This window comes from Apis cerana, linkage group LG13 (genome assembly GCF_029169275.1).
Source record: "Apis cerana isolate GH-2021 linkage group LG13, AcerK_1.0, whole genome shotgun sequence".
NCBI lineage: Eukaryota > Metazoa > Arthropoda > Insecta > Hymenoptera > Apidae > Apis > Apis cerana.
This window is the reverse complement of record NC_083864.1, coordinates 3,815,109-3,829,201: the sequence shown is the minus strand read 5'-3', so window position 1 is coordinate 3,829,201 and position 14,093 is coordinate 3,815,109. Positions and strand designations below refer to the sequence as shown.

Sequence of the window (14,093 nt, the reverse complement as noted above, 5' to 3'; positions counted from 1 at the left end):
ACTTGAAAATAATAAGCGCGTATACAAATATATCGATTACAATCGATTGCCTCCAAAATATTGGCTCATTTTTTAGCCTGTCGAGAGCGAGAACAATCTGGATACGTACAATGGGTCGGCCGCACACGTGTGTATTGCAAAAGTTCAACGATCGTGTGCACGTTGCGAAATCTTATAATCTGATGTTGGCCAACGAGCCACAGGCAAGGGAGTTCTCTAAGGAAATTGCTGACAATAGAGGCCTGCCATAGATCCGACATTCCTCGTTGAATGGTTACCTGGGTGTGTTTCAACGACATATCGGCAACGATAAAATCGTTGACCTGGGGGACAATTAGTATATCGCGTTCATATCGTTTCTTCGATTCGATTGGAGGAACTTTGAGGAACGGTGAAAGGATATTTTTCGACATTGGTCACCACGAATGGCCCTTTCGATTTCATCGTTCTTAAATAAAGGGAATGATTTATGCGATACACCGAGAGTGGTTTTCTTTACAAAACGAAGCTTTATTTTTTTTTTCTTTTCTTTTCTTTTCCTTTTTTCAATCATTGTTAGTTACATCGTTCGACAATGTATCGTTCGACTTGCTAGGTATCCGCTCTTAAGGTACACTTTATCGAGTAAACAACGTTAAACTATTCCTTTAAGCTGGCCTTCTTTTTTTCCTTCCCCTCTCTCTCATTTTTCATTTTTCTCTCCGAATTACAAAATATCTGCATATCTGTGTTATCTTAACGAACGGCAATATTCTCGATCGTAATATTAATTCAGTAAAAATCAATATCTCTCTCTCTCTCTTTCTTTATATGTCGTTCTTGGTCCACCAGGATTGTACGATCGAAATCGAATCTGGCCTTACAATACGTAAAAAAAAAAAGCTCGACGAAGCTAACACGGATCACGAGCACAAGTTTGTTTGCTTATTTATTATATGTTACGACGCGTGATAAATACTTTGCTTAAAAAAGAAAAAGAAAAAATCGTAAAATATCGAATAGATGGATTCGTGAGGAGACGTTCGTTCGACAAATCGTGGACGTGCAAACACATTTTTCCTATCCGCATTTTCCATACGGATTTTGCGAAAAAAAGGAACGATCGTTCGAATGGCAGTGATCGAGAATAATACGATAAAAAATAACGTGCTCACGTTGGAACTTGGAATCGAATGGTAAATACATTCCCATACAATTAACGTCTAAGTGAGAAATCGAGTCGACGTCTAACGAGATATTGGCAAGAATAAAGCACACGTTTGTACATGGACGTTTCTAACGAATTGCCAAAGCAAAGGTCTCTTCTTTTCCAACTGGATGCATCAAGTCGGACGTACAACAACTTTCGTATCTTTTTTTTTCTTTTCTCTTTTTTTCAGAGACCTTTTCTTCGACACATCGCGACACGAGACTAAATTTAACTCTTTCTCGCTTTTTCTTTTTTTTTTACCAACACACAATTTCTTAGCGGTTAACATTACGAACAACACGGGCGACATCGTTTAATTAATAAAAATACATCGTTACGCAGGATCTCTCGCACGATTATTCTTTCACATATAGTCTACTCTTTTTCTAACCCCCTTTCAGACTTGTATTAATATTAATATTAATAGTAATAATAATAATAATAATAATAATAATAATAATAATAATAATAATAATAATCGTGAGAAAAGCACGATCCAATATATTCTTTATATCTATATTCCGATCGTTACGCTCTATAATAATCAAGGTTTACGCTTTAAGCTGTACTGTACCACAAATCACATCGCTTACGTTCTATTTTTACCTTTAAATACGATAAATTTTTGCACTCTTCGCCGCAATCCTTTCTATTCTAATGTGGACAATTTCCCTAGTTCTGTTTAACGGCTGGTTAAAGTAGATAGATCCGTTTCGCAAGAACACCTCCATGGCGTATAAATACAAAAAAAGTCTACGTGATGCGCAATTTTCAACGATCCTCTCTCTCTCTCTCTCTCACACACGCACACAAATCAAAATATAGTAAATTGTACGATGAATCGAGGTCTCCCTCACGAGGTCTCTTTTATTCCCCCCTCCCTTCCACGTCCAATTCAATCCGTTTTTCCGTCCGAGCGACAAATCACACGTTGACCGGTCTAACGTTATCATCGGATTGCTGTTGCTCGCCACTTTGCCAACCCGAGTCCAACGTGGTCGAGTCGCTCAGGCAACACTGGGGCGTCTCCTCTTCCTGCTGGCCGCCCCTGTAGTCCCTGTAATCCCTCCCTCTCTCGGCCTCCTCCTCTCTGAAGTAGCCCGAAGTGGCCGGCCCTTCCTGAAGCTGTTCGTCGTCCTTCGACGCCGCGTAATAAGAGTAACGGCCCTGCTGAATCACCTCGTACTGCGCGTCGGGCGCGAGGTACGGGCCTCTCGCGCTTCTGGGTTCGTCGCTGTTCGCGTAATTGTCGGACGGAATGTCACCGCCGTCCGACGGCAGCGGGAGAGGCATTCGCGATCTCTTGGACAATTGCCGCTTCCCTAGACGCGCCGCCAAGTAGTCAACCCCCTCGGAATGCTCCGTGCCTGCGAAATTATGCGATTCTCCGCGTGATTCTCTCGTCTCGGGCTCGAATCTCGTTACGTTCTTTACCTTCCTTCTCCACCGCCAAATCGTAGAAGCTGCTTTCGGGTCCGCAACACGAGGACACGTCGCCGAAATATAATTCGCTCTCCGACTGTTTCGGTCCGGCGTTCGCCTCCTGTTGGAAAGCCCCGTTCTCCACGCCCTTCAGAGGCTTCCTCGCCCGTCTACCCTTCATCGTGCCTTCGTTCCCCCCCTCCGGATCGGTGCTGTTCGATATCTCCTCGGCATTTTCGTAATTGTCCGAGGGCCGTTTCGCTGCCCTTGATCTGTGATCTGTGAAAGAAAGGGGAAGGAAAACACGTTATTTCGCGTTTAGCTTGCTGGGCGAGTCGTTTCACGACTGTTCCCCATCTCTCTTTTTCTCCTTTTTCTTATTACGCCTCTCTCCATTCTCTCTCACCCTCATTGTTCTCGAAGTTCTCTATTCGTTTCGCGATTCTGGGCCTTTGTTCGGCTACTTGGGGCCGTCTAGCGGGGCTGTTGGGGTCGCTGTAAGGTGGTGGCGGCCCCCACAGCGGAACCGGGGTCTCCAGAACGCTGTAAGATGCCGTGCTCGGGGTGTACGGGCCGTTCTGCGTGTTCAAAACGGAGTAGGGGCCACTCGATTGGGAATTAAGAACGCTGTAAGGGCCGTTCGTGCTCTCCACGTTGGCCTCCGTCTGTCTTGCCTGAGTGTGAAACCCATAATTCGAATCTGGGCTCGGTGCTGGACCTCTGGATCTGGACCAAGGCAGCCGCCATCTCCTACGATGAAACGAGAAAATAAGACGTGTTCGTTCGCTTCGTTTTCTCCTTTTCGAGCAATCTTTTCTCCTTTTCAACGATCTAAAAATTAGAAAAGGAAAAAAACAGAAATTCCGTTCGATCTTAATTTGCACACACACACACACACACATATATATTTCGTTCTTCCCGATGGAATAGAATTTTTTTTCTTTTCCATTATACTGGAACAAAAGGCAACGTCCATCCATCCATCATAATTTATTCCCAAGACGAAGAAATCCGCTGTTCAAATGTCAGAAGCTGGATGGAATTCCGGCTTAATTAATGCCATACATTAGCGGATTACCGGAATACAATGTGTCCTGGGAACACAGAAGCGAGGGATCGTTGCCTTGTTTACGAGTTTATCGCACTCCCCCACCCCTCCCCTCCTCCGATATTCGTGACATTCGTGAATGAATTCTATTGAATACGTATCGTTACGCTCGGATGCGAATGCGCACGGTGCATTTGAATCGCATCAATAATTTCTCAATGAGCTCTAATCGGGGGGGGCCGCGCGTTCCGTTCTATTGAATTCGTAACGATCCCATAACACGGGTGCCGTTACTCGCATCTTTCATCAAGCCGCGGTTCAATTCGCGTGCGAATGCCCTCCTCTCCGGTGATAACGATCGCGAGGTCGTATTTCCTGACCGCTGCAAGAAACGAGATCGACTCGACGAACCTGGACGGCGCCAAGTCGGGATTCGGCGTGTAAAGGTTTCCCGGTGTCTGGGCCCACCAAGGGCTTGCGCCGCCGCAATCGTTGCAGCAACCGCACGATCCGCCCGCCGGTCCAACGCCTCCTCCTTGCCCGTACAACGACCTGCACCTCAATTCCAACTGTTCCCAATACATCTTCTTCTTCTCGTGACTCAATAGCTGGTAAACGAGCATGCACGAAAATATGCAGGCCAGGATACCGGCCACCGAGACGCCGAACAGGGCTCTGAGGCAGGCGTGCAGGGCGCCGTGCACCGCCTCGCAGTGGGGCGTACCTTCGAAGAGAACTCCTGGATCTCCTTCGGGCGCCCCGTAACACGTGCACGACCTGCGATTCGATCCAATTCGATTAGCGTCGATAGAAAATTAGAGACGGATATTTCGCTCGACTTGTTCATATCTTACCTCGCTTTCACCGTGTAAACGCATTTTCGAAGGCCTTGAAGCCGGGACATGTGTATCACCGTCGTCGTAACTGTGACGAGCACGCATACCAACGCGCACACCACCCCTACGGAACCGCACACTTTCATCTGGAACGGAAAAATCAGGTGGGTCAGGTTTGAGAAGAAGGGGGCAGGAAGGGGGATATGAGTTATTGGCACGCTTACCAAAAGTCCGTATCTGTGTTTCCGTCTTGCGAGCAACATCGTGAACAGGCCCATTAGGATTAACTGGAAATCAACGTTACGATTTGAATTCTCGGTAAATAGAGAAAGAGGGGAGGAGAAGAGGTCGGATGGACGCGCTTGGATCTTTGGCCTCTTACCATTATGCCAGGAATGTAGGATGGTACAGTCTCAAAGAGAGCCAGGCTGGCCGTGTGGGCTGAAAGGACCGCGTGCACCGCCAAAAAGAGACTGCCAACCGCAGCGCTCAGCCCGCCACAAAGGCAACAAAGGACAACGTACTTCTTGCAGCAACCACCTTCCCCCGTGTGGCCTGTGGTAAAATTAAAATCGGTCACCGATACCGCGGAAGCGATAGGCTTTGCGTAGGGGGAGGAGAAGGGATTAAAAGAAGAAGAGAGGGAAAAAAGGAGGAGAGGATACGTTCGTTACGCTTCGTATATCCTGAATGAGAGATACGGTTACGGGCAAATATTTTCATCTTTGAGAAATGAGGAATGCAGAAGCGCGACGTAATATCTCCCATCTTTTTCCGCAGCGATCGGTGTTCCTTGAAAAGGGGGGAGGAGGGTCTTTCGAGAAACACGAAATAGCTGGAAGGATATTTTCACGGTGGCCAAACGGTGGAATCTTTTGTACGACTATCGACCCTTTTCAGAAAAAAGGTCCTGCAGAGACTTATTCCCATCGTGCTCGCCTCCTTCTTTCACGGGATAATGATTGTCCTTGCGTGAGAACCGAACAAACGGGAGCTTTGATCCGACCACAATAGGAAACGTGCCACGAGCGAAATTCTTCGAAAGTCTCGTTAGTCAGTCGGATTTACCTTCGCCTAGATCGCCTCCATCTTTCTCTTTCTCGTCTCCTTAATTAGATTCCTCTAGGAAAGTATCGTCGATCGTGCTCGATCAAGTCGTTGCTTCCGTTTTTTCCCTTTTTTAACTTATCGAGTCGAAAACGAGCCGTCGAATCGTCGACGTTTGATATAATAATTCGAAAGAACGAACGTGAAAAAGTATTGTAGCGAAGTAGGGAAGCGTGGAAAATTGCATTCAAAGCGATCCTAACGTTGAGCGCGAATGGTATTTTTTTTTGTTTTTCATCGCACGTAGCCAACGAGTATTTCATTCTCGATCATTCGGGCTCAACTTTTGTTGTCAAAGCTTCCAATTGAACCGAGTACGCTGTATTGGAAATTCCTTTAATGAATGTTGAGCGATGGAAGCGTCGTTGCTTCAAAGACAATAGCAGATTTTCTCTCTCTGGACGGAGAGAGAGAAAGAGAGAGAGAGAGAGAGGCAGAATCGACAGAGCTGAACTTTTTAATCAGGTTTCCTATTAATAAAGAATGCCACTGTGTCTTTCTATAGGGTTAGAACACAAATGGGGAGAGATCATCTTTCGTAATTAAAAATTCTAATTATTTTTCTGCCTACGAGCAAAATCTATGAAAAATTACGTAATACGAATTGAAAAATCCTCGAATTGAAAAGAGAGAACGATCGACGATTGTTATTTCCAAGAATGCTATTGAGAACGAACGTTTCGTGAGAGAGAGAGAGAGAGAGAGAAGAGAAAATGGTTAAGTGTTTTGACAAGTCCAAACTATTGTCAAATTTTCAAGAAATAGAATTCTTCGAAAAAGGGATTTCAGAAAACGTTCCTCCTCGTATATTTGTCGTAGAAAAGGCAAAATCTGACCTGTCCCCACTCCATTCACTTGTAAAGATCCTCGTTTTCCTCGACCTCGTCGTTACGCGATCCGAAACCATTTTACCAAATTTCTTAGAGTACCTGCCACTTTTGTGAAAAATCTAAGGTGCACCTTCATCTATCTGTATAGAGAATCTTTATTTATAGTTACGATTTGGTAAAACGTTGCTTTCGAGGCAAGCGAAGCGAAACTGGAATTTAAATGCCGACACAATGAATTTCAAAGAAAAAAAAGGAAAAGGAAACGACAGGTTTTTCGATTTTCCTTGAAAAGGCAAAGTTCCCTTTGAGCAATGGTAGATATAAAATGCTTATAATTTTTCATTCGCGCGAATTCGAATTTATTTTAACCGAAAATTTTTCAACCTATTCCCGTGCAACGTTTAAAATTTTATTCACGTTTTATTTAGAAACCTGTCGATATCTATTTATACGATAACCTTTTGTGATATCCATGTGACCTTCTACAGCTAACTGCAACATAAATCTTTAAGAGGTAAAAATAGAACATGGTAGATATACTGGAAACTGCATTTTCCTGACTCGAAATTTATCACAAACTATTTTCTTTTTTCCTCCAATTATTCCAATGTATGTATATTCGTGAAATTAAAAGAAAACTAACGGCAATTACTTTGCAATTATTTGCAAATAATTAATAAGAACGACTCGTCGATTCTCGATCTTGATATAAAAAAATAAACGAAACGTTCTCCCCCCTCGTGCACAAAAGGCAGCGAGTGTACATTCGAATGGATTAATTATATCGTATAATTGTCTCGTATCGAAAATCGACTTAATGGAATAACTAATAGGAGATTATATGCGGGTATGCAGAATCAGCGGTAGAGACAGATTGGGGGTTGGAGGGCCGATTGATAAATTAACAAGAAGGGTTAATCGGCATACCGCAGGGGTGAGGGTAATGCGATCTCGGTAAGTGCGCGTGGTTTGCCGGATGTGGTAAGTGGGAATGCGAGTGTGCCGCCATTGTGAACGGATAACCCTGGTTATCCATCTCCATTTCCATTCCAAGTCGGCAACGGACTATCTGGAGCACTGGATATCCATCCATCTTTCTCGTTGCACCCAACGTTTCGTCCCGATCACTCTTTCCTCTCTTTCATCACATGGACACGTGTCAGCCACCACCGCGATACACCACTTCTCCTCAAGGAAGGAGAGAATTCAAAAAATTGCACTCGATCGATTTTAAATAATATTATAAATCGAGATTAAAATTAACGCGCACTATTTTTTCCTTACTACCGATTTACAACCGTAATTTATATTGGCGCGCGTCACATGTCACATGTCACACTCGCGAGGGGTTGTCCTCCCAAGGTCGATTGCTCGTCGAGGCATTTCCTTGCTCGTTAATCGGCGTTGGATCGATCGGTCGACCTTTGCCAATCACCAATGTCGATTATTTTTACATCCCAACGGAATCATCCCTCGATTGCGAATTTTTACAAACGCTTTGTCGCGTTGCAACAACGATCCATCTGTCTCTATCTCTTCTTTCACGTTCGACGATGGGACGATCGTGGGATCTTTTTTTTTGAAACGAACGCGAGAGGAGAATGCACAACAAGCGGAGAGCCACTCCACGAGATCTCTGTTGGCCCGCACACGCCGAGGTGTCCCACAGGTGGTGGTGGTGGTGGCGTCGAGGGCGAAGGTGAGGCTCGGGACTCGTTTCGAAAGGACATCCAAAATGGCATTCCTCTCACGGCCATTCGCTCGAGCCGACTCGGATCAATGGAAGCGAGGGTAAAAGTATCGTATCCTCTCGTTCGATTCGCAGCATTCTTCGACACGATGCTTCTGCCCTCGGTTGCTGCGGGCATCGACTGGTCGATATACCGTCACGATTCCAGCGACTCGACGCGGTCGAGGGTTGAAATTCCACGGGGGCTGTTTCCCCTGTTTACCGAGCAGAATCGGTCCATGATGCGTTCACTTGTCGGCCGGCACGTCGATAACGCGTGTCCACTATTGATAAAAGGGGCAACAACACGGCTGGACGCAGCGTCGTCACCGGCGATACTGCAGGCATTCTCTGCTTGATCCTCGCCTCGAATCAAGGGTGGAGCCAGCCTCCACCTTCCCCCGTTTAATTTCACCGAGCTTCAGGAAACAACTGTCCAACTGCTCGCTTCGAGAGGAAATGAAAGAGGACACCGAAGCGGACGGTTGGAATACCGACTACACTCGTTGTTATTGTTGCCATTCGGATTGGCGCGAGCGTACGAGATATCGATTCGATATCATAAACGGATACAATAAATACTCGAACCGAACGTTTAGACGCTGCATCGATCATTCGATCGAACTGTCATCGTTATTATATTTCAAGAACGAGTACTTTTCGAAACAGAGATCGATAATTGGAATTCGTCGTGGTAGAAAATCAACTCACATTGATCGACGGACGTTGTTTCGTATCGTCTGGTTGGCCTAGGAGGTGGCCGCGGAGGTAGCGCGGGGGGTTGATGCGTTCTTGATGTTACCTCGACACCTCCGTCGCTTTCGCCCTCCTGTCCTCTCTTGTTTCCTCCTCCAGCTTGCACCACGTGACATTGACACTTACTTTTCGAAGGGGCCGACACCTGGATGAAACCAAAATCCTCACTTTGTAAAAGAGAGAAAAAAGAGAAGAGAAGAGGAAGAACGATCTCTCAGAGAGAGAGAGAAAGAGAGAGAGAGAGATACGTATGGACGAAATTTGGTCTGGTCTGTCTCTAAATAATTAACGGCATCGTTGCCATGAATGGTGAATCGCGTAACAGCGTTATTACGTAGAAGTCATCGTGTGCGAATAATTAGTTGTCGCGGCGTCGGTGGGCAAACTCGCGAGATGATTAATGGATGGTTGTCGGGCACAGGCGCGATTAGATCTCGACTAGGAAATTGTGCGTCTCGCGCGTGACAGGGGCGACCGGCCCAATTGGAAAAATGGGAAGATTTCCGTTGGACAAAAATACCTGTATCGAGTCGACCCCGATGATGGACGTATTTTTGGTATCGTTATTCTGCGGATGCTGATGGCCGTGGGCGTGCACGTGGCCGTGATGATGGCCGTGATGCTCGAGGCTCGACGGAGCTCTGTCCCTTTGCCGGGCGTCCGGGTGGCTAGGGTGCAACGAATGCACTTGTTGTAAATGATGATGATGATCGTGGACGTGATCTAAACGACTATGCGTTCTCGTATTGGCGTTTGACGAGGAAGACTCACAGGATATCCCAGAACTAACGTGATGATGATTCACGCTGGAATGCCCGGTCAAACTTCCCGACGAACTGCCATGATGATGGCTAGCGAGCGGCGTGGTCGACAGACTGCTGTTCGCGTTCACCACGTGCCTGTGAACCGCCGGCGACCCTCCGTGGTTCAACATGCTCGAGTTGGAGGAAGCGCCGCTCATCGCGCTCGAGGTGCCGTGGTGATCGCTGGAGAAACCCGAGTTCGAGGGATAATGAGCGGCAAGCGCGGCTCCACCACCGGCGAGCCGATGATGGTTGGTCGGCGAGTTTCTGTGGACCATGGTGGTGGAGGTCGGCAAGGGATTCGGGTGGTGATGGCCGCTCGGATTTCCCGTCGGATTTTGACTCGACGCGGGCCCGGCCAGAGGGACGCCGGACACGTTTCCGTGCACGTGGCTGGTGAGGGGGGGCGCGTGATGGTGGCCCGGCATAGGTTGGGGCCCGTGGGAGTGGTGCACGGCGCCCGTTGGCCCGTGATGGTGGGCCACGCTCGCGGCTTTCGCGTTCCCGTGATGATGGTGGGTGTGTTGTCGCTGGTGTTGCTGAAATCCTCCCATCAGTCCGTCCCCGACGTCCAAATTCGCGGGCCCACGGAAATTGTCGGCGTGCTTGTGCACGTGCGCGTGCGCGTCGCCGTGGAAATGTCCGTGGACGGCCGTGCGCTCGGCCGCGGTCGGCTCGTGATGATGTTGATAAGGATTCAGAACTTGCTGAATGTTCTTCAGCTTGTCTTTGCCCGCGGCGGCAGGTTTCTGCGACAATTGTCCAGCGTGTTCCTCGAGCTGCTTGTCCAGATCTTTGGCGGACGTATCGAGCAGAGCTGCGCCCGACTCCAACAAAGGGCTGGGGCTGGAAGTTAGGCTGTGCTGGTTATCCTGCAAGTTGCCGGATTCCTGAACTCTCCGCGCCGCCTCGAACGCCAAGTTTCGGGAAAGATCCAAGTTCCTTCCCGGGCTGCACGAAATATTGTGACCGTGTCTCGACAGAATCGCGCCCTGGCCCTCCATCGTTCTTGCGTTCGGCGACAACCCCGCCTGATGCTCCAACATGTCCACCCCCCTGCTATTCTCCAAATTCATCTGTTGGCTTTCCTGATGATGATGAGACAACGGGCTCTCCAGCCTTCTTATCGGCTCGAAAGCGCTCTGAAGCGCCTCCAAACCCCTCGGCAGTTCTTGGTTGTTGGAAATTCTTGTACTTCCCACGCTCCGCTCCGCTCTGTCCCTCTGCGCTCTCATGGAATCCATGCTGCTCATCGCGGAGCACTGGCAAGAGTGTTGCGGATTTTCCGCAACGTCCAGATCCGTGGTTAATTGCGGTTGGGACATCGTAATGGGACCTGAAAATATCGATAGCGAATTAATCGATCGCGATCGGGCAATCGACCATACAATTATTCTATCCTCCGTTCGAACAGGATCCGACGCGTTTTCATTTCGATCGATCATCCGTGGATCGTTCGGACAAACGAATTCACGATTTCGGGCAGCGATACGTTTCTCGAGAGAGAGATTCGTTTCCATGCTGCCGCCTCGTTGAACTTGACAAATCGTTTCGGATTACGAAAACGGATGCTCGAACACACCCCGTATTTCTCCTAAAACGAAAGGAATAAGACGAAATATCTTCCCTTCCCCTCCTCCCCCAATATATCCCGCAGGTATCGCGAATCAATCGGCCAAAAGAGAAGGGAGGGGGAGTGACAGAAAAGGTAAATCGGCGATTCCTCGATGATCCGTGGAAGAAAAGTAATATCAGGCAGGCGATCGGTTAACGAATCTTCTCCCAATTAGGACGGGGTAGGATGATAACTGCGGATATCGCATCCGTTCCGGACGCGGAAATGCGGAAAACTTTCTCAGCCTATTAGCGCCTTCCGTCGTTAAAACTTCTCCAATAGCTTTCAACGAACTTATATAAATATCTCGGCGAGTATTAGAGACGATTCTTCCCGAGTTGCGAAGAGCGGGCTTTCATAGCCCGGCATTGTACTTATTTGAAAGAAAATACCACCCTATAATTCCTTATCCATATTAGCTTGTTAAGAAATAGCTCGTTGTTACGAATTCTGACTAACGATCATCGTCTTTCACAAAAATCGAAACGTTTCTCCTTAAGATCCATATTTAATAATCGCGATTCTATCGCGATCGAGATAGAATATGCGAGAAGTGGGGAGAGAGAGAGGGAGGCAAGTTATTGTTTCGTCACGTTACGAGAAAGAAAGAAGAAAGGGAAAAAAGGAAAAATTCGACATATTATCGATCCTCTTATTATCCATTAACGGTGGAGCGGTGAGCAAGTCCGATCTATTCGGATCTGAAAGGGAAATCTGCTTAGCCTAATGGCCCGTATTTCGTCCGCAAAATCGTTCGCTACCTTTCGCGAAGCACACTTGGTATCGGGCATCTAGTCAACCAGGCCGAGGTGGTTCTCGAGCGTAAGTATCGAGGAGCGGTGGTCTCCCCGGCAACTTACATTCCTCGTATCTCGTTATACGAGCGCAAACGCTTCGAAGGCCATGGCCAAGTTCGATGCCGATGGCGTTGCTCGGACGCGGTTAAGTTTTTCTGCCGTCCGCCGATCTCTCGATCGAACGAAGAATGGGGAATGCTCTCGGTGGCACGTGGATTTAATTTCGTTCGAGCAGCAGAAAACCCGACGAAATCCCTTCCCCACCTCCCCTTCTCCTCCCTCCCCCTCTCCCTTCTCCTCTCCGCAGAGTTGCCCTCTGTTCCAGACGATTCTCACCGAACTGCTTGACTCGTAAAAAGAATTTTTCACGGTGTTTATACGTGATCGTAAATCTGATGTAACTAACGAGGCAACGGTCCACAATTGATAGGCATCCACAATCGAAATGGCAGAAAATTACCCTCCCGTTTATGCACGTTCAAGTAGGTATAATCTTAATTTGAAGGTATCCGAACCGAATCCGCAACCGTCTCTTTATCTTTTCGTTAAGCTAGTCTTTTTGAACTGTTGATTCCTAGCATTCGGGCATAACCTATCTACCTTGCTCCTTTTGCCGCGGATACCGGTTTCACCGTCACGAATAAATGGGAACGGTTGTGTCAACAGCATTCGACTTCGTCACGAAATTCTGCGATACAAACATCGCACGGTTAAATTTACTACTCGCCGGATATTAGAGATTTCTCAACGGGAAGAGCTAAGAAAAAACCGTTGGGATACAATTCTCTCTCGAAATATATTCTCGTTATTACGTGCAAAAGAAAAAGAAAAAAAACAAGAAGAAGGGAGAGAGAGAGAGAAGACAAGAACTCGAGTACCTTACAAGTACTCGCCATCGTGTCCATCACGTATCCGTTATATTAAGAGAAAAAGATAGTTTGTGCGGTTCACCTGCGCGATCGAATATTCAAGTGCTCCCCGTCTGCCGGATCCTCTCAATCACTGTCTCCCGGTGACGCTCCTTCCGCATGCCCGACGATCGGGCCACGGATCTGAACACGAGGCAAATGTCTATTTTCGACACGAACTCTCTGCTCCTTGCTCTTCCCACTGGAATACCGTGGCGCGTAAGTAGGCGTGAGCATTTTCGAAACGTTGAACGACACGCGTGGCGCCAAAAAAGACGAGCGTACACGTACACCCGGTGCGCTTTGCCGCGGAACACTCTATCCCATGCATGTTGCCTCTCTCCTCAGCCTCGACCGCGAATTCTCGTTAATTCGATTCCGAGAGTCGGCTCGCATCGCGTCGCGTCTCGTACAACATGAAGGAAAGAAAGAAGAAAGGAAGGAAGGAAGGAAGGAAGGAACGGCACTTGCACTGTACGATGCAGCACGGCACGGCACGGCACGGCACGGCACACACGACACGGTCCCACGGGGAAAACGACGAGCACTCTGGAAGAAAGGAAGCAACCTGGGATAGGAACGGAGCGCAATATCGTGAGAGACTGTTCGTGTCTTCCACCTTCACTGGCAGCCGTTCTGCCTTGGAATGTGCCTTTGCCCCCTCGAGCCCCTCTCCGCTCCCATACCGGGCCCGAACACCGGAGCGAGGGGCCCTCAGGGCCCCGACTCTTACGCCGCAACCCCCGCTCTGTCCCGCCATACGAAGCTCGACGGTCGATTTGGTTCTGGGACCGCAAGTGTCGGGCCCACCCACTCTCGTCGGGCTCCGATCGACGAACGACTCGCTGGATAGGGTAGATCTTTTCGCGTCGTTAAACGTTTTTAAAGTATTAAATTCCTCTAAGAGATTTCTAAAGTGTACGGGTTCCTCGTCTCCGTCTATCTAAGAAATTTGGCTCGTCATTCGTGCTCGTATCGGTCTTTGTATATCGGTGGAATGTATCGAGAGAAAGAGAGAAAAAATTAATATTTCTGAATCGAGTATTCCTTCGA

General features: G+C 47.8%; 1 protein-coding gene across 1 annotated transcript; it reads right to left on the bottom strand.

Annotated features, from left to right (window-relative positions):
* Positions 1 to 1,336: 1,336 nt before the first annotated feature.
* LOC107998860 (uncharacterized) lies at positions 1,337 to 13,702 on the bottom strand. Its single transcript, XM_017058375.3, has 10 exons — positions 13,084 to 13,702; positions 9,438 to 11,056; positions 8,873 to 9,062; positions 4,878 to 5,050; positions 4,720 to 4,782; positions 4,514 to 4,641; positions 4,071 to 4,436; positions 3,018 to 3,361; positions 2,624 to 2,890; positions 1,337 to 2,556 (listed from the first exon to the last, which is right to left on the bottom strand). The coding sequence occupies exons 2-10, from the start codon at positions 11,043 to 11,045 to the stop codon at positions 2,114 to 2,116; spliced, it is 3,582 nt and encodes a 1,193-aa protein (XP_016913864.1). The 5' UTR covers positions 11,046 to 11,056; positions 13,084 to 13,702; the 3' UTR covers positions 1,337 to 2,113.
* Positions 13,703 to 14,093: the final 391 nt, after the last annotated feature.